Consider the following 19,662-nt stretch of genomic DNA (forward strand, 5'->3'; position numbering starts at 1 on the left):
TTAAAAACTGAGATACAATGTTCCAACGAGCTGTCGAACTAGAAAAAAAATTAAATATACTTTGTACTGTCCCGAAAAAAGTTACCATTCTGGCTGAAACTCGAGCTGCATGGGCTCCAACCAAATTTAGACTATGCACGGTACAAGGACAAAATTGTGCATATTTATTTATTTCCTGTAATCGAGATTGGACACCTTTAATTTTTCCAGGCATGTTGGCACCATTGTCGTAACCTTGACCACGGCAATTTTTAAATTCTAATCCATCTTCGGAAAGTTTTTTTAAAATTTCTTCAGCTAACCCTTGCCCTGTTTTTTTAGTTGTAGTTATAAAATCGATAAAACTTTCCTCAATTGTATATTTATCATTGGATTCAGCTACATAACGAACAATTTGAGTCATTTGTTCTTTATGTGAAATGTCGGGCTTTGAATCAAAAATTATAGAATAATATTTAGCTTCTTTGATATTAGAAATTATTTTTCCTCTGACAGAATTACCAAGTAAGCAAATGAACTCATTTTGAACTTTGTTAGATAAATAAGTAGTTCTTCTATTGAAATTTGATAAATGTTGTGCAATAATAGGGTTGTAACTACTTATTAGTTCAATCAAGTTTAAAAATTAGTTTAACAATTAGACTTAGTAATATCATTACTGGAACCTCTAAGAGCCAAATTATTAGGAAATAGGAAATAGTTCTATTTGGGTATCAATAGACGAAACTATTGATGTCCAAGGACGATATGTCGCAAGTGTAATAAATTGGTTCTCTGTCTTCTGAAAATTCAACAAAACCGATTGTTTTAATTGTTGAACATTTATAAAAGACAAATTTTCAAACAATTTCGAAATTATTCAATGATTCAATGAGTATATTATGGCCTGAAAAAGTATTGCATGACAAAGTGTTATTGTGTGTCACAGACGCCGCTCCTTAATGGTAAAATCTGGATATGCGCTTAAGGTATTTTATCCTAAACTAATCCATATTACCCGTATGGCCCATGGGTTTCATAGATTATCAGAAGCTATTAGGGATAAATTCTCAAATGTTGATTTGTTGATATCTAACACAAAACATTTTTTTTTAAAAGCACCTGGTCATGTAGGTACTTTTAAAGAAAAATGTCCAAACTTAAGTTTACCCCCACAACCTATTATTACCCGATGGGGAACGTGGCTTGATGCCGCGTTTTATGATGGTAAAAACTTTGACAAATTCAAAGAAGTTATCGACACATTCAACCCAAATGATGCAAAGTCTATTCAAAATGCACAACAATTATTTAATGATAACTCGATCAAAAATGAACTTTCGATAATTCTATCAAATTTCCAATGTATAACAGACACTATTACGTGTCTAGAAAAATCGGGTGTCAATTTTGGAAAAAGTCTAGAATTGGTTCAAAATGTAGAAAATAAATTGAGTTAAGGAGGACGAGGTATTGAATTTGCTAAAGTTAAGCTATCGGAAGTATTATCAAAAATCCCGGATTATCACAAATAAAAAAATTTCTGAAATTATAAGTGGAGAAATAAGAAACGACGATGAAGACCTTGCAGAGTTGTCACCAGAAGATATCTCTTGTTTCAAATACGCACTAATTGTATCAGCAGATGTGGAAAGAAGTTTTTTGAAATACAAGGTAATGCTACGCGACAATCGTAGAAGTTTTCAATTTGATAATTTAAAAGCACATTTTGTTACATCATGTTGGTACTTATTTAATAATTAATACAAATTTGTATGCTTTATACACATTTAAAAAAATGATATTTAAATTGTATTTTTTTTTCACTTGGAAACGTAAAGAGTTAAGTGGTTCCCAATATAAAAAAAATCTAAATCAAAAAAAGAACAATTAAACATAAAAACCGAGAAATTAGAGAAAAGTTAGAGGTAACTGTACATTTTATAACTATTGTTTCAATTTTATTTTTACAAAGTAACTGATTATTTATCTAAATATAATACTGCCAATTGGTCTTAATTGGAAGTTTGGAACGCTTTTTAATAAAATTATTAAAATAATTACATTTCTAAAATTAAATTAATATATAGTTAATACTTACATGGCTAAATAATATATTATTATAATTTATATATTTTATTTTTCCTTTACCCTAATTTTACCTGATTATAAATATTATAATATTTTGTATAGGTAATATTTAATCTTTAAGTAGGTACTCAGTTTCCACTGAGTGTAGAACAGTTTTCACCAGTTCCACTTAAATGTATAGAAAATGAAACAGTTCTCTCTATTGAAAATGGTACTAATGAAGCATGTGATGATTCAATTGAGGTACTTATGTTTATTATTTTTATTCTACATATAGCTAATAATTGTAAAAAATATAAAATGTAGTTGTTTTAAATTAATCTTAACATTTTAGGTTATGGGGCCATCCTCAGAACTTCAAATAAACATAACAAATACAATTGGAGGCATTTATGATGAGCTTCAGCTAGTTAATGAAGCATTCTGTAGTTCTTAAATGAGAAATACTGAGGTAACTACATTATAAAATATAAAAAATACTATTATAATGAAATGTGTGATAATGATTTTCACTATATTAAATATATTTTGTATGCATCATGTTTTAATACATTCAGAAGATACATTATTGTATATTCTAATTGTATGATACATTTCATTTGTTTTGAACAATTACCAGGTGCCTCTGCAAATAATTACTTTAATATTCTAAGTAAATGTATTGAAAAGTATGATTTGAATTTTTCCGTGTTCTGTGGCCAAGTTTATGATGGAGCAAGTACAATGTCTCCATTATCACCGATTAAGTGGTTTACAATCATGAGTAAAAGAGTTAAGTCCTTTTGCAATGTATATTCATTGCTGTGCTCGCAATTAAAATTTTTTTTTATTGATTCCATTAGATGTTCCGTTGTTGCAATTTCATTTTTTGGTACATTAGAAACTGTATATATATTTCTTACCATTTTTCTTAGACTTCATATTTTAAAAGAAGAACAAACAAAGCCTGTAGTACCCTATAAGGTGTAATATTGACATTAAAACAAATATGCAAAGGCAGAATATCCAACACAAATTCAAAAACTGTTTCTGAAGCACAATGTTTGCTTTTTCATGTAACGAAACTTAAATTTAGTTTTATGTTAGTCATGTGGAAAAATGTATTAGGAAAAGCTTATATATCATATAATTAATAACAAAATACATCAATTGATTTAAAGACTGTTTCTAATATGATCTCAGTTTGTTCAGAAATATACAATTTCTGAAAATAACTGAACATTTTCTAGAAATTCAAAATAGGTAATGCAGTCGGCATTGCGTGACACATTTGATTTCACATCAAAGTTTGATAAACAACTAAATAAAAAAATAAAACAATTTTTTAATAAAATAAGTGTAAATCAGCTGATCTACATTTTACAATTGATACATACTTTGTTATTTTAGATTAATTTGTAAATGTTTTTAAATCACAGATTTGAAGATTTTTTCTTATACTGTACAGCAATTTATAAGTATTCCACTTTGGTCAAGCTTTATGGCGGAAAATACCATCAAACACTAACCTTCGAAAATCATATCCAAATCCAATATCGAATCCATATGTATTTACTATTTATGGTTATTGATGTTATAAGAAATATTCATATCGATACAGTAACACGTATGAACCATAAGAGAATGCAAAATATTATCAGACCAATTGAAAAACAGAAACAAGTTAGTAAATATATAATAGTAATATTTTTGATTTTTAATTAAATTGTATTTATTTTTTAGAGGCATTTGTTTCAATTTTGGGTAGAAATTTTACTTGATGGAGATCGTATAAATTTTTATTAAATAACGTCGGCAGTCGGTTTCAGCCAATCAAACTTTGAAAGTTTTAAATTTTTTTGAATTTATATTTTTAATTTTTGAATATACACACATTTTTTGATGAAATATGAGAAAAAATAATTAATTATACATATACAATATACATATGCGTTTTTTGTTAATCGACCTTTTTGGGGTCAAAATCATAACTGTGCGGTTTTTGAATTCGACAACTTTTTAAATTGTGCGGTTTTGTCCTATATTTGATCAAAAGTGTCCGGTTTTTGGAGTCAACGCATACGATTGCGTACATTAAAGCATTAAATTTAATATTTACTCCAAGAGTCAAACGATTGCGTATGATTTGCTGTGCAACGTTGTACATTTTTTATTTTATTTGTGATCAGTAAAATTTTAATTTTGAAAAAATGACTTAAGTTATGGTACCACTATACTCAATTTTTTGACAAATATGTTATAATATAGTGTACAAAATAAAATAATTAAAAATAATAGAAGGTTTCAATAATATAATAAAAAATGTTATACCTTAGTACCACTTAAATAACAATATTTTGACAAATATATTATAATATTTGTATGAATTTTATACTTGTTATATTCTCTCATGGCTTCTTTTATACGAATTAAATCAGCATTTTCCATTTTTTTATTCCGACCTTTAAATACTGATTGAATTTTCGTACCTGTTTCCTCTTGCGTTTTTTAAAAAATATTTAAAGCTACGTGGACAAAAGGATGGGAGCTATGAAATTGAGTGTTGTAAGTTCGATGAAAACTTTCAGATCCATTTGTCGTACTTAAAAAAAAATAAAAATAAATGCAAAATTATAGTTATTATAATCCATCCCAGCCTGAGTTACGTGTTATATTATTATACATTTACAGATCGCATCATTTTTTGGACAAATTGTTTATAGGACACTTTTAAATCTTGTGTCAGAACTTCACATGTCAATAAAAAATAAATAATAACAAAAATATGATTATTTATAAATATTCATATATTTATTATAAGTACTATTTCAATTTAGTATTTACAAACAATAAAACTGTTTTAATAATTAGTGATTTAGTAATTGCCTACAAGATTATCGAAGGTGTTTATTTTGATAATAATTATAACATCTGTCAATCAGTCTTTATATTAATGAAAAAAATCCTAAATAATAACGTAGGTAGTTTATTTACCAACTGAATTTTCATTCGGAATCGGGGAATATAATATGCATAATGTTTAACAAAATGTAAGGTTCGTTATTACATAATATATATTATTATAAATTGATTTTTCAGTAAATTTCTATTCACATTTCTATAATTATAATATTGTGTATATGGATAGGTATTAATTAGGTAGACATGTCAGCTATTGTATAGTTATATAAATTAAATATTGTTAAAAAAAAAAAACAATAATAATAATAAAACTATAAATTAAAATTCTTATGATAATGTAAACTTTTTTGGGTATTTGATTAGAGTTGCGTGCAGTTTAATATTATAATCTTAGGCAAGTGTCTGTATCGTAAATCATGGAAATCATTGTTCTTATTTACCTATATTATTTTCCAAAAATGTTGTATAATATAATATTTGCTTATTGTAATAATAATGTTTTAAATAATACAGTATTCAATAAGTTAATGGACATTTAAATACTTAAATAAAAACAAATCTTAATAATATTATGTAAATTGCACGCAAAGCAAATACATACTTACAAAAAAAATGTGTCGAGTTTTTAACAATCTAAAATAATATTAATACATTGAACAAAATAGGAATATTGTGAAAATCTACCGATTTATTTTCCTCTTTATTACGCATATATATGAATATAAAATATATGAAAAAAATATATAAATATTTTGTGCGCGTCATATCAGTTAAAATATTGAACGAGTAAGATGCTTGAAATCGAAGAGATGATGAACGCCAACTGCAAACCGTTACGGAACTGTGACGGAGCACCAGATTTGGGGTTATCAGTTTGCACACACATTTTGGTACAGTCGGAATCTTCACATATTTCACATGGAGTCGCTTTTCTCGGTGCGTAAAAAACTCTGGCACGCCTCGCTAATAGAAGGAAAAATAAATAAGTAAATAAATAAATTTAGTAGTAAACTTAAGCAAGACACAATGTTATTAGGTAAAAAAAATTATTGAGAACATTTTTGGTTTGAAACAATACATCTAACCAAAAAAAAAAATGGCCACACTCACACTGATCGTAATAATCGTACACAGTGACAGGCACTGGCTTTTGATTGGCTACTTTGTGTGTTTGGAAAGCTGATATAGTCGGGCAGTATTCTTCAGCCATCATCTGAAAATTGTAATACAATTTGGTTATTTGGCCATATATGCACATTTTATAACCGTCTTACCCACATGTAATATAGCAAAGAAATATCCTTCGTTGTTACAAAATAAATAAAACGAAAAACCTTAATTGATCAGTATTTGCCGTTTATAATAGTTTTTAATAACAGTTATTAATTTAATGTTTCAATATCAACATCAAATAACATATTATTCAGAAGTACCTAATATTAATATATTACTTGTTTAATCAAAAACATTATCTTATATGTCCATAGTACTAACTATAGATAGGATACAACAACTAGATACTAGGTTAGAGACAGTTGTCCAAAAAATGACGAGGATTTTTATTCCACGATTTATACTAGTGATCCAGCAGTGACGCCAGTGAAAAACCTTCATAAATTATTCACAGAGATGCCCACGTGGCCACTAGCTCACTGAGCTGAGCTCGGAAAGCAAGAGAACGTGCTATCAGGGGTACGACACTCCGTGAATTGGTGGGAACGGGCGATGGTGGCCTTGAAATGGTATCTGGTGGTAAAGTAAACAAAATCTGAATAATGATTACTGAATGGTAAACAAGCCGACCCCACGCAGCGTACCCAGCCTACGTGGAAGTAAACGTTTACATAATACCACTTTGGGTCTAACATCATATTGGTAAATGTTTCCGTGTTTTTCGGAGGTTCAGACTTCAGATCATAGGTAAACAAGACCCCAACCAACTGATCGAGTGTCGCTTCTATATTGTTCTATGGTGCTATGCAACACCACCTCAAGTTGGTCACAGAGTAAATCACTCTTATAATTTTTCGAACAAGTGCTTATCACTCGTAGATACCATCTCCTTCTTATCATTGATGTCGACCGCCATTTACAAAGCAGGCAATGATTAGAAAAAAATATTATCACATTACACATGCATAATATATATAAATAAATGTAAACATTTCTTGTTTTATAAAGCAGTCGAATTCAACTTTTAATACAACAGTAGTAAAACAACAGATGTCTATAGTTGTTGTTTCTATGGTGATAAGGATAACAATCTCAAGCCCCTGGGAAAACAGTTAATTTTTCCGTGTTCAAGTCTACGATCAAGCGATCTCGTCAAAACACACGATACCTAATTACTGATAAATCTTGTTGGTAGTTAAGTTTATAGAAATTATCATGAGTAAGTGCTAGTGCTGGCATTCATAGCTCTTTAGTAGTGATTCATTTCGATCGAATTATAGTACCCAATAGTAAATGTAATTCAATTGGTATTGATTCTAAAAAGATTTTAATAACGAAATCAGACTTCCCCAAATATAAATGTATGAATATTTTAATTTATATTTTTGAACTTAAAAGTACGTTTATGTATATTATGTACTTATGTTCAAATATGGTATTTGTGGTTTAATTTTAATTTTTTTAAATTATGGTTTACCTTGTCAAAGTACAACATGACGACAGTATCCCCATCTTTGGTCTCGACGCGTTTAATATTGTTGGACAACCGGAGGCTGGGCAACGCATCGTTGTCCACAGTGAAACCCGAGGGTAGTGTCACTTCCATTACTGCCATGTTGCTGTCATTGCCTCCTCGGAAACTGCAAAAATAAAACCCAGCCCAAGTTTGGAGCAAATCAGTTGATTGTTATACGGAATGGAGTCCAACAGTTAAACGATATTTATTTTACTAAACGGTACATTGTGCTAATCTGAATACATGGAGCGCTTATTGTGTATAGATTCTAATACGAAAGTGTTTCCATCTACAGAGACCACCATCTTAAGTCTGTCAATGTTCTTTTCCATGATTTTTCATAGATAGGATTATTTTATAAGGTTATATAACACCAAAAAATCAGTGATATGCCTATGGTATCTTCAATTTTTTGACGGTCGCCTCTGCAATACTCCTTCTCGTCGGTACCTCCCTGCTGCGGTTGACGACACCATCAAACGTACGACATGCCGTGATGTTTGCGCTGACGTCACAACGTGCAAGACCCGGCTTCCTCTCTCCCGTTTCTATTCACCGCGAGACAAACCGCTCGACCCAAGTCCGCCTCTCTAGGCCTTCCCCATTAAGGTAGCTTAAGAACTAGCTTGTTGACGCCGGATATGACAACCGCTGCTATTGAGTCGAGCCAAGCACCCGTGTCTAATGGATTACTAAGTTATCAGCACCGATTCCCAACAGTGACGTCCACCAAATGTATCGGCAATGTATCGGGACATATGAACCCGTACTCGTTTCGACCTCCATACTCTCTCATCGAAATTAATGTCATAATCTTTTTCGATTCAATAAACTAAAACTTCTACTTCAAACCAATTGTGTTATCTCTTCTCTTTCTAACACATATGCTGTTGACGCAACGAAAAAGTGATAACCCGTCATCATCACATCGGATTGTTCACACCATAGATAATAAAGAATGGATAGGCCATTTGTGCTTATCTATGGAAATGAATAAGAAAATATTTTAAGGTTATAGCGGTCATAACACAAATATTTTATTACACAAATATACAATTATACGATTGTTCTTTGATACAATATACATTTATAGTAGTATTTAATATTAATATGCATCAAATTTGTTATGATATAATGTATTTATTGTATTTATGTTTTTATTATAATTTATAATTTTCAATATATATTATCTATGCGTCCAGCAATGATAATAATCACAAAATATAATTTAAGATAAGACCGCTATTATAATGGGAGCCATTGATAAACTGTTTCTTTCTCTCTTCCCCATTCCGGCACATATCCCTCTATTTGGTTAATATAGCAATGAGCTATTCATTCTTTATTATCTATGGTTCGAACGCCGCCACACGTTCTATGATAAAAAAAACATAACCACATGTGGCGCAAGCTATAAGTTTTATAGTTCGTTCCGTGACAAGAATCAAAATAGCAGTCTACTTAGGCGATAAATGTTTTCAGACCGTTCCATATATTCAGTTCGATGGTACAGCTATAGTAAAATTTAAAAAAAAAAAACATGTACCCGGAACAGACGGAAAGTTGAAGGTGATTGGCGTCCGAGTTCTTGTCCACTTGCGGATCTAACGAAAATAGTGGCCAAGCGCCGGTAACGTTTACATTGTATCTGTATGACACTTTGATGACGGCGAATCCAGTACCGGTGGCTGTTACGTTCAAGACGCGAGTGCGTTTTGGGAGCTATGGAAATACGAAATGAGTCAAAACAAACGTAGTCAGGCTGACACTGTAATTTATTTTTATCGAAAAATTTTTTTCCGTTATTTTATATTTGGTTATCAAATGTCAACAAATATTATTAATTTATTATTCATCCCTAGAATTGTATGTAACAAGCCAGCAAATTCTTATCTGGGTGATTCGTTTCTATAGATTTAATACACTCAAAAAATTGTTTTTACGAATCAATCTTAAAAATAATATAAAAGAAGTAAATTGATTTAATTCAATTCATGTCTGGAAAAATATAAATTAATAGAACATTGTTGTCTAAATTTCATACAATATTAACATATATATTTACATATTATGAACACTACTCACTTCGATCAACTGCAACACCATGGCGTTATCTTTGGTTACTTTTAGTTCAGATTGTCCATTTTTCATGTAAGAAAATGTGGCAGATAACTTTAAAGAACCCGGAGTAATTCGCTCGGCCATTTGAGAAAGAGCGTACAACGTTATCACCGTGTCCTAAACAAACGCGTGGAAAAAATATAGAGTTATTATTAATGCATAAAAATAGTACTTATAACTAGTGAGAAAAGACACACATTGAAAGTCGTTTACTAAATTTTTGTCGTGTTCCTTAAGTTGTTCTTTTGAAAAATAGGTGTTAAAAAACAGAAGAATACTTTAAATAATATTTCCTTCTGGTCACGCTTCTAGAGATGTCACAAAAAACTATGGAGTTAAAAATCAACTAAGGTATAATAAAACTAGTAAAGAGAGTGAAAATCTGAATTAATTCAAGTAATTTATGTCTACGAAATAATAATTGGTCAATGTAAATCTCTCTGTAAGACTTGACACCTCTATTCCGATTAATAACGATGTATAGTTACAACAGTGTTTGAGTTCTTAGACAAAAGTATTCATTGTACTTTTTCAAGGAACGGTTGATTTAAATAATCAATATACATAGATGGGAAAAATTTAATTTGATGAAATATTTCCACCTTTATTTGAACTGTTAAACACTTATAGCATTCCGCCCAGTGCTCCAAATCGAATTAATTTCCTATAAATATTCATCTAGGTAACCTAAAATAGATACCTGGCTAGAAGCGAACCCTCCTTGATCATTTTGTTGAGACACCAACCAGTGTAATATCGGTAACCCATCTTCTACAAGTTCTCTTTGCAAATAGGTCAACAAAGCGTATGCAGTCATTTCCACGTCAACCGAATTAGGCTCTTGGACCCATGGATTTTTTTTATCGTTAGCACGATCCATTCGTTTCCACCACTTTTTTCCATCTGAAAGAACGATATCATGTTTTCGTTTTATTACAGTACAACAAAATAATACATGTAGCTGTGCCAAGAAAACTCCTCAAACTAAGTTCGTTTAATTTAAAATTATATACTTCACCAACCGTCAGTGCAGTTATTATGTTGGCTACATTTCAATGGCATGTATTAAGAATAAAACGTTTAGTAATAAATAACAAATACTAGACTTACCAACAGTATTAGCTTTCAATTCGAGTAAGTTAAATGCTACGTTTTTCTCCGGATGATCGGCCAAGTGTAATGCATACGAGCAAATGGCGATCGCGTACGGATCTTCTACTCCCGGTAAGTTTCTCACTACATATTCTACGGCCCTATTAATTGTATTGCGGTAAACCGGAGTGGCCTTTTGGTTTTCCAAAAACGCTATAAGTGTATAGGCGGTGAGCGCCAGTCCTTTGGAAGATCCTCCTTGTATGTCACTGTGACTGACATAGCCCACTTCTGGGAAACTACCGTTGTTAGCCTGATTGTTAGACAACCATTGTAGCCCTTCAATTATGATTTTTTCTTCAATTGGTATGTATGGCATTGCCTGTCTGAATGACTTGACAACGTAAGCGGTCAACCTGAAAAATATTTATACAAAAATATAAATTTAAAAAAAAATTATATTCTTCTCAAATCATTTATAAGTATTTAATGATATCGAGGGACTACCATCTATCGTAGAACCAATATGTAATAAATAAGGTAACATACCATGTACTACCACTGGCATCTGCCGATCCAAAAGCACTAAAAGAGCCATCTGATCTGCGGTATGTTAACTCTTGTTGGTACCCAGTTTCCATATATTTCAATGATTTTGTTTCCACAGCAGTCGTTAATTGTTTCGTATTCTAAATTACCGATTATTAATTATTAAGATTGGGTCGAATATTTTTGATTTAAACCGCACTTGACATACATCGTGATTGAATCACTATTAATCAAATTTATTGGTTTATACATAATTGATGCCACTTACTTTCAAGTAATCCAGAATGACGATATTGGGAACGAAATTCAACATGTTTTGTTCACCACATCCAAATGGCATTTGGATCAAAGACGCCAAATTCATCGTGCTTGGTCCCAAAATATCACCTGTTTTAAAATAAAACGGACTATAGTTAAACAGACGAACAAACAATGTTTAGACAAACAACATACCAACTGCTCCGATTTCAATAAATTCAGAGTCTGGTACAATGTTGCTGGGAATTTCTAAGGTTATGTTCTTTTCAAACGATGATTCTTTCCTGAGATCGACAAAGATCGCTTTGTTTTTATAAATAGTTTCTCCTTCCGGCTAAAGAAAAGGGTAAAGCGGGTATTATTAATGATAATATACGAAATAACTATTTTATGCCTTTGTTCAAAAATCATTGAACGAAACTATACCTTGACCAATAGCTTCTTTTCTATGGCATCTCCAGCCAATTTACTGGTAGCAGTCAGCTTAATGCTTATGTAACCTAGATCTTTGGTTTGTATAAGAAACGATGTTGAGCTTCCGCTATTAGATTTGATAGTTAAGGATTTCCGTTTGTACAATTCTAATTCTACGATTTAAAAAGTGAATAAGAAGAGTTAATACCAACAATAAAAAAATATGTACATATGTATTAGTCACACTATCCATTTATTATTAATTACTTGAATCTCGGACATCATTGGAGGTGTCAGCGAAGTCAAACTGACCGATATTTTCTAAAGTCACGTCAGCCGTGACGTCTTTGCTCAGGTAATTAAACACCACTACCGGTATGGAAACATACTCGCCTCTTCTCACTGAATATGGTAAGTCGACGGAAATGAAAAATGGTCTGAATACTTTTAGCTATAAAATAACAATCGTAACAACTTTAAAATTATTTCCGTAATATAATCGAAAAATTCGTTACACATTTCACATATAACGTTTGTCTTCAGCCATATTTCGTTAAAATCACATGGTAAATGTAATTTTTTTGAATACAATAGAGGTAGGTACTAGGTATGTACATTTGACGATTAAGTATATAAAACTCACTGAACTATTAAACTGCATAAAACAATTGATTGTTTTTAACATTAAAATAACAATGATATTACTGTTTTTTTATAATAAAAACGTATAATTAAATAGATTTAGATAATACCTGGTTATTCTACAAACACAAACACGGTTTAATAATTAATATTTTATGGACTATCAAAATTCTGATCTGTGGTAATGTCTGGAATTTATCACCCATAAATATAACAATATATTGATGTTTAGTGCATTATTTAAATAATTTTACCTTTTTAGGTGAGTCGAGAAGACCGAGTCCATAGAGTGAGTCGACTGAAAACGCAGTGATTACCCACGATGTGATCGTATCTGGCACCTTGGATTTCAAGGAAGCTCGTCCGTCTTGCCTTTAATATCATACAAGTTGGTTATAAGTTTAAAAAAAATTTTCTAGTTGAATAATATAGTTAATCAATAAGCAATTAATAGTTTTACAATAATAAATAACATGAGGCAGAGCTATTGATAAAACAATTTAAGCTATTGAATAAACTATGTAATGAGAACAATTGTAACATTTATTGAATTGAATTAAGTAGACGTCTCAGTATGGTGTTTTTAATGTTTTATACAAAAATTAAAATGTATTTTGACATTAATTCAAAGTAAATTACACCTCAAGTCCCACACTCCCGCGTAATAACCATTTTTGGTATCGGAATTGCATAAAAAGTGTATTGTTATTAAAACCCTTAACTGGTTACGTCGGATCAAATCGACGTCTACAACGGAAATCCGACGAATTGTTCACGTTACTCAATCGAGAATCATTTTATTTTTATTTTTAAGTACACTTATTATTATAAATTACCGTTATTTAATTCAAAAATTTCTAATAAAAAATATATATTACTATTTATTGTATTGTATCGGTTTACCTATATCTATATATAATAATAATATTTTAATATTGAAAATGCTAATTAAAAAATACGAGTATATGAATCTTATAAATACCAATTATTTTGTTTAGATTATGGCTGAATTGTTTACCACGGATAGTGAGTTAAAAGTAAAAATGTTGAGAAAAGAAGAAAGTTCATTGTCTAATAATGATTCTGAAGGAGATGAAGATTATGTTGAAGAAAGTGAGAATATGACAATAAATCAGATTTAGGTACGTATTTAGACGACGAAGAAGTGAACAATGTAAGTGAATCAACTAGTATTTATTTTAGTAAGGATAAATATACCAAATGTAATAAAACATCAATAAAATTGAGTGGTTGGATGAGGCAACATAATATAATTACTCATTTACCTGGAAATTAAGGTATAGCTAAAAATGCTAAGACATTACATGATCACTATTGTTGATGACACTGGTGCAAAAAAAAAAACCAGAAATAAGAACTTTTAACAACATAACTAAAGGTAGAATAGACTCTTGTGATAAGTTATGCAGTAATTGCAATGTTGGTAAAAGAATCAAGAGGTGGCAATTAGCAATATTTCATCATTTTCATCTGTACTGCATCCATATATTTTTTTCAAAATTAACAAGAAGAAAAATCTTTCCAAAAATCTTGTTCATGATCAAATAATTCAAAGAAGAAATAATATTCAAAAATTACCGCAGCCTTAGAAAAAAAATATTGATATATTTGGGTCAAGGAATCAACAAACCACAAGTTACAAATCAAATCGACAATGCAAGGGACTCTAAGAAACGTAAGAGATACTATATTTGTCCAAGCACAAAAGATACAAGTATAGTGATATTTGTAAGGTATGTTTTATTTGTATATGTTAATATTGTTTTAAATGCAGAATTAGTGAAATAATATACTTATTAATTTGTATCAAAAAATTTAGTCTGAAATTTATTAAATATCATCAGGATACGTTCCTAAAGAAATTTAAATTATAAGTCAGTTAGACCCGACGTGACTGTGTGTGTAACTATTCCCAGGTGACCAGTTAAGGGTTAACAAAAATAGATCACCGCTCATCTCTGCTTCTAGTGCAATTTTATCGCTAAAACATTTACTATAAAAAAAATTATGACAACATTTTTTAGGGTATTTCGTATCGGTTTTGTGCTACTTATGTACTTATGTTCAATCTATTGTTACTGTTGCTTTTACCAACATAAGAAATTAAGACAGTTTTAATAAACTTAGGTAATTATAATTTTCGATTATAATACATTTGAATTTGACAATTAAACGATGATATTTTAAATGAACTTATAAACATAATATAACGAAAGTGAATGTGATTATGGAATCATATTATTGAAGTTACAAAAACAACGTGTAGGATAATCATTTTATTTTTTGCTTATTACCTATATCCAACTAAAATATATTAAGCGATTAAAGCAGAGCAATTCTAATGTTTTTTACTACCACTCGATATAGGTACTTACGCATGACAGTGAATGAAGGCTATAGTAATGTTACCTGTATAGTCATTCAATAGGTACTGATATAATACACATAATAATATGCATAAAGAGAGGGCAATAGCGTTCTGACGATATTCAAATATTGCATCTATTCTGAAGTACAAGACATCGCCAGTCTGAAACATCACTAACCCTGTGTGGCTCATCCTTGTGTTTGAGAAATTCGAAAAGTAAAGCGTGCGCAAAAGCTTATAGGAAATTTTATTGACAATACATTCTGAAAAACCACGGTACGTATTCGATATACACAATCAAACCTCCACCAGTGGAAACTTGGGTTTCGATACTTTTATAATTGATATTGGATAAAAGTGTTCCAAATAATAAACCCTAAACACCGAAGGAATCCTAATGGTAGACTTAATAGTGTAAAAATAAAATATATATGACATTTATTTTAAAAAAAACATATTTTTTAATCATTCTCGGAAGAGGAAATTCATTGTCTTTAGATATTCTTGAGGTTTTTCTGAGCTTTAGTAATTTCTGCGTTTTGATGATATTGTTTGGATTATCATCATAACAAAAACCAAAACATATGTAAAAAAACTAATAATGTATAGCTTGGGAAGAATGTCATTGGTATTAAAGTTAGATAAGTGAATACACAATAGGTTCAACAGCCGTTGAGAATTAATGAGAACTTATACTACTTGAGTTGATATATAAAAGGTAGTCTCCAATGAACTTTTAGATGTTTTCTGTTGAAGTTTAAGAGGTTCACATTCAGATGGTTTACGTAATAGTGCTTAATGGTATATCAGAGGGGAGGGGGAGATTTTTTTCTGGGTGAAGTCCTATGTGAAGTTTAAAAGGTAGTTGTGGGGTGCTTAACTCAACTTACTCCCCATGTAAACGAGATGAATGATCCTAGTATTGTTAATGACAAACAACCCGATTCCCCCCTAACCCAAATAGGTACCGTGTGGATAGGTTAGTGAATAGCCAAGTGTCCTGAAGAGCATGTGTTAGGAAGACGCGCGGCTTGTTCCATACTGGTGCCGGTATGCGGGAGAACGCGTACGGGCCGGCCAGTGGCGGCCGCGTCACTGGCTGTACAACGGCGCCTGGCCCGATGTACGGTTTCACAACCGGCTGGACCGGCAACTGGATCTGAATCACTAATTTTGGATTTTGGCCGGTCGGTGCCACTGTTACAACAAACACACGAAAACAGTACATAATACTTCATGGCAGACAAGCAGACATTGAGAATGGTGTGCATGTATGTGTGAGAGAGATGGAGAGAGAATGAGAGAGAGCAAAGGGCGTCCGTTTAGGAAACATTTAGAGGGATTGAATAGCAAAACAAACCTTGTCCAATTTTATGGTTTGATTAATAGCAATAATATAGCACTCATAAATGTTTTTTTTTACAAAAACAATTAACTAGGTAATACTTTTAAAATCACAATGGGTAAGTATTTCTTTTTGGAAAATATAAATTTAAAAAAAAAACTAGTCCATTAGTCTTAAATTTTAATCCGTTTAATAACATAACAGATGAATTCAAAATTGTCTTTAGAAATATCTCATTTCCAAATGTCATCAATGGCATCGTAAATATATTGCAAATATAAGATAAATATCAAATAGAAACAAGAATAGGATAGATGAACAGTGGAATATAACCTTGGACGGAAGGACACCCCTGCTTATATTATAATGTATTTAGAGTACAGAAGTCAGTTCGACCGGGCGTTTAATGTTTTGACTATAAACAACATTTACAAAATATTTTATTAAATTCAATGAATCTTCCTATAAATTAAATATTTTACAATACAAAAAAGGAATTGGAAGAGAAATGGAAGGAATCAATTTAGTGTTGAAGTCTATGTACATTGTATAGTGTATATAGTGTTGAAGTTAATAAAATTAAACCAAAAACCAATTTTCCAAGGCTGGATACAAATCAATTTATATAGTAAGTTAGAAGTTACTGTCAAAATGACTCAGTGAGTAATATTTTTATTACTGTTACTTAACGAGTTAGTTTCAAACTTACCCCGGTAAGTTTATTTCACTGTAATAAATTTTCTTTTTTTCAATGTTTTGTTTAAATACACTTTAAAGGTTATTTATATTTTAGTCAATGCAATGATATATATGTATATCATAATATATGTATATAAACACATAAACATTCATTGACTATACATTTAATTTAATTTAAATTCTTTAAAAAATAAGAATAAATCATCAAAAACATATCAATATTAATAAGGGTTACTTAAAATTACTTATTTTTCAAACAACTTAAAGAAACTATCTTAAACAACCAAGTAATTTGATACACAAAAAAGTGATTTGCTCCAGTCTTGTGATTTTCAAAACCAGACAATTTGAATTCAAATGATTAGTTAAGATTTGTGTGCGCACACGTTTACCTTAACCGGTTAAATGCGTGTACAAGCAACAGGTTTGATACAGGCAAATATTATATCAGCGGTGCGTTCCAAGCGTTAGTAGGCAAGCACCCTTTGATTGGTCACACCTCTATTTACCCAGATTCAGTGGACTCCCATAGCCACGTTTCGGGGAAGTTCTTCCGCACTTTGATGCTGGAAGATGTTTCGGAGACAGTGGATGGTATCGGCATCATTTCCTGGTCATCCATCACATTTGACCTGTAGTAAACTGTACACGGCCCCCATTACACCATGAGTTAATATTAATACATACAATTATTTTTTACTGTTATTCAAATGATTTAACTATTGGTAGTGAATAATAAACTTATATATGGTATATCATACATAATACCACTCATTGGTTTTTTACAGTCTTTACAACGATATTAAAAGCGGTATTGCGGTAGGGTCATGTAACAGTTACGGTTTCCGTATTGGGTTTTAAGTACGAGCAATTTTGACAGAATATTAAGGAAAACCTCGAATTCCAATGTTTCAAGACGTTTTAATAAATATTGTTATACCAGAAACAATACCGCTTTCAGTTGTTGATTGTGTTCATGAATTTATTATGTTCACTGAAATCAACTCAAATGTTCAAGAACTTTTTTTATTGTTCTTTGAATTCCATCTCAGTCCTCTTTCTCAAATAGCATTGAAAGTATGATCAATATATCATGTTGTTGTTAGGTTTTAACAAATAAAAACCAAATTTATCCATAAATTATCCTATATCCATAAATATATATGTGTGTATTTACGATACAGGATATTATGTATACAAACTATTTTCTGTCAAAAATCTACATTTTCGAGTCTTTTGTTATTTTATTTAAAAGCTAATATAATTATTATTGTTATTAATACGTTAAACTAGTTGATACATTAAAAGCATATTAGATTTATTCTATTCGTCTTTAGTGACAGATGCCTGATTCCTTAAACTCGAACAGTTGCAGTGTATTGTATTCCATTGGTCAACCACTGAGAAAATAATCTAAACTGTTCATAGGTATTTAAAAAAATACAATTTTATTTGTTTAAGCTATAAAACGTACAGTAATTTAAAATTTTAAAATTTGTAATGCAAGTACAAATCAATTAAAGTGAAATATAGGTGTTCATAAATTCACAACAAATATACCTTTGAATTATAATTCTGTATTTTTTTTAATAAATTTTTCCAGTGGTCTCACATATAGAAAATTATTTTAATATTATTATTAAAGCTACTAATTAATTTTGATTTTGACATATGCAATAAATTGAGATTCAACCATCACTATAATATTATTATGATTAAAAATATGTTATAAGAATTTTCAGATGGGTTCCATGCGTATAGGATTCGTAAGACGACGGACCTACTGACGAAAGTATTAGTCGCAATTTTGTGTATGGGAATAAATATTTTAAATTTATTTCGTGACTTTTGTATCGACATTTTTTCATTTTATGCATTGTATAATAATTAAAAATATTTCTTATGCAATATAAAACCACTTACCCCAAGGGTTATAATCATTGACGAAGGCGTTGGTTAAAATGGTCGCTCCAGATTTCTAGACAAATAAATAACATTAATATGCTTTCTCAAATGGAAATTTTCATGGATGTGTGATCAGTAATGATAAAAAAAATAACACTTACATCGAACGCTTGGTGAGCGGTATACGAACCTGGCCACCAAAACATTGAACGTCTATCCAACGATTCTCTGAGGTATGGCATGTAATTGGAGTGTTCGCCGTTGTCATAAGTTCTAAGTTCGTCTAGCACGTTGTCCTGGTGATACAAAGGGAGAAAAAAAGGTTTTCATACACTTAAATAAATATAAACGGTCAAAATTGATCAACTAGTCATCATTATTGACGGTGGACTCACATGTGATATGTCGTTGCCAGTCTTCAGTAGTAGAACGCTCTGGTCGATTCCAGCTACGCCTATGTACGAATTCGGTTTGGCTTCGAAATTTATGTCCACAGAGGTGTCAGGTTCTACCTCATCGCGACTCACGTCTACATTAATCTGAAACGAGAGCGATGTAAAACTGGTCAAAGGATGGGGTAAGTCGTGT

At 30.8% G+C, this 19,662-nt stretch overlaps 3 protein-coding genes across 6 annotated transcripts in view; 1 reads left to right on the forward strand and 2 right to left on the reverse strand.

The window, feature by feature from the left end:
• Positions 1 to 522, reverse strand: part of LOC111036449 — a 746-nt gene extending 224 nt beyond the window's left edge. Inside the window, exons 1-2 of the mRNA XM_022318469.1 lie at positions 502 to 522; positions 1 to 427 (exon numbers count right to left, since the gene is read on the reverse strand). The exon at positions 1 to 427 is cut by the window's left edge and continues 224 nt beyond it. Coding sequence (XP_022174161.1) covers positions 1 to 427; positions 502 to 522 — 448 coding nt within the window. The remainder of the gene's footprint in view (positions 428 to 501) is intronic.
• A 1,783-nt stretch (positions 523 to 2,305) lies between these two features.
• On the forward strand, positions 2,306 to 4,382 carry LOC111036455. Of its 2 annotated transcripts, XR_002604767.1 has the most exons (3): positions 2,306 to 2,521; positions 3,489 to 3,732; positions 3,793 to 4,382. XR_002604767.1 is itself a non-coding variant. In XM_022318479.1 (2 exons), exons 1-2 carry the CDS (start codon positions 3,472 to 3,474, stop codon positions 3,853 to 3,855), a joined length of 324 nt encoding a protein of 107 aa, XP_022174171.1. In that variant the 5' UTR covers positions 3,423 to 3,471; the 3' UTR covers positions 3,856 to 4,382. The 2 variants fall into 2 exon arrangements, 1 of the variants encoding a protein (XP_022174171.1); XM_022318479.1 differs by lacking the exon at positions 2,306 to 2,521 and having other exon boundaries at positions 3,423 to 3,732.
• A 1,303-nt stretch (positions 4,383 to 5,685) lies between these two features.
• The window catches only part of LOC111036454 (CD109 antigen-like), a 97,910-nt gene continuing 83,933 nt past the window's right edge, over positions 5,686 to 19,662 (reverse strand). Inside the window, exons 11-27 of one of the 3 annotated variants that reach the window (XM_022318478.1) lie at positions 19,470 to 19,613; positions 19,236 to 19,370; positions 19,093 to 19,147; positions 17,679 to 17,811; positions 12,991 to 13,108; positions 12,362 to 12,545; positions 12,107 to 12,267; positions 11,876 to 12,014; positions 11,691 to 11,809; positions 11,423 to 11,562; positions 10,892 to 11,289; positions 10,482 to 10,684; positions 9,746 to 9,898; positions 9,207 to 9,382; positions 7,622 to 7,784; positions 6,082 to 6,184; positions 5,686 to 5,934 (exon numbers count right to left, since the gene is read on the reverse strand). In XM_022318478.1, the coding sequence (XP_022174170.1) occupies positions 5,738 to 5,934; positions 6,082 to 6,184; positions 7,622 to 7,784; positions 9,207 to 9,382; positions 9,746 to 9,898; positions 10,482 to 10,684; positions 10,892 to 11,289; positions 11,423 to 11,562; positions 11,691 to 11,809; positions 11,876 to 12,014; positions 12,107 to 12,267; positions 12,362 to 12,545; positions 12,991 to 13,108; positions 17,679 to 17,811; positions 19,093 to 19,147; positions 19,236 to 19,370; positions 19,470 to 19,613 (2,721 nt within the window). In that variant the 3' untranslated portion in view covers positions 5,686 to 5,737. Of the gene's footprint in view, positions 5,935 to 6,081; positions 6,185 to 7,621; positions 7,785 to 9,206; positions 9,383 to 9,745; positions 9,899 to 10,481; positions 10,685 to 10,891; positions 11,290 to 11,422; positions 11,563 to 11,690; positions 11,810 to 11,875; positions 12,015 to 12,106; positions 12,268 to 12,361; positions 12,546 to 12,990; positions 13,109 to 16,093; positions 16,323 to 17,678; positions 17,812 to 19,092; positions 19,148 to 19,235; positions 19,371 to 19,469; positions 19,614 to 19,662 lie in introns of all 3 variants that reach the window. The other 2 variants (XM_022318477.1, XM_022318476.1) reach the window with 2 other exon arrangements.

The sequence above is a fragment of the Myzus persicae genome, unplaced genomic scaffold (genome assembly GCF_001856785.1).
Source record: "Myzus persicae strain clone G006 unplaced genomic scaffold, MPER_G0061.0, whole genome shotgun sequence".
Taxonomy (NCBI): domain Eukaryota; kingdom Metazoa; phylum Arthropoda; class Insecta; order Hemiptera; family Aphididae; genus Myzus; species Myzus persicae.

Bases quoted from the DNA above. Each gene is read 5' to 3' on its own strand.
- LOC111036455 (XM_022318479.1), top strand. From the start codon at position 3,472: ATGTTTTTAAATCACAGATTTGAAGATTTTTTCTTATACTGTACAGCA. The intron at 3,733-3,792 runs GTTAGTAAATAT...TTTATTTTTTAG, and splicing joins CAATTGAAAAACAGAAACAA to AGGCATTTGTTTCAATTTTG.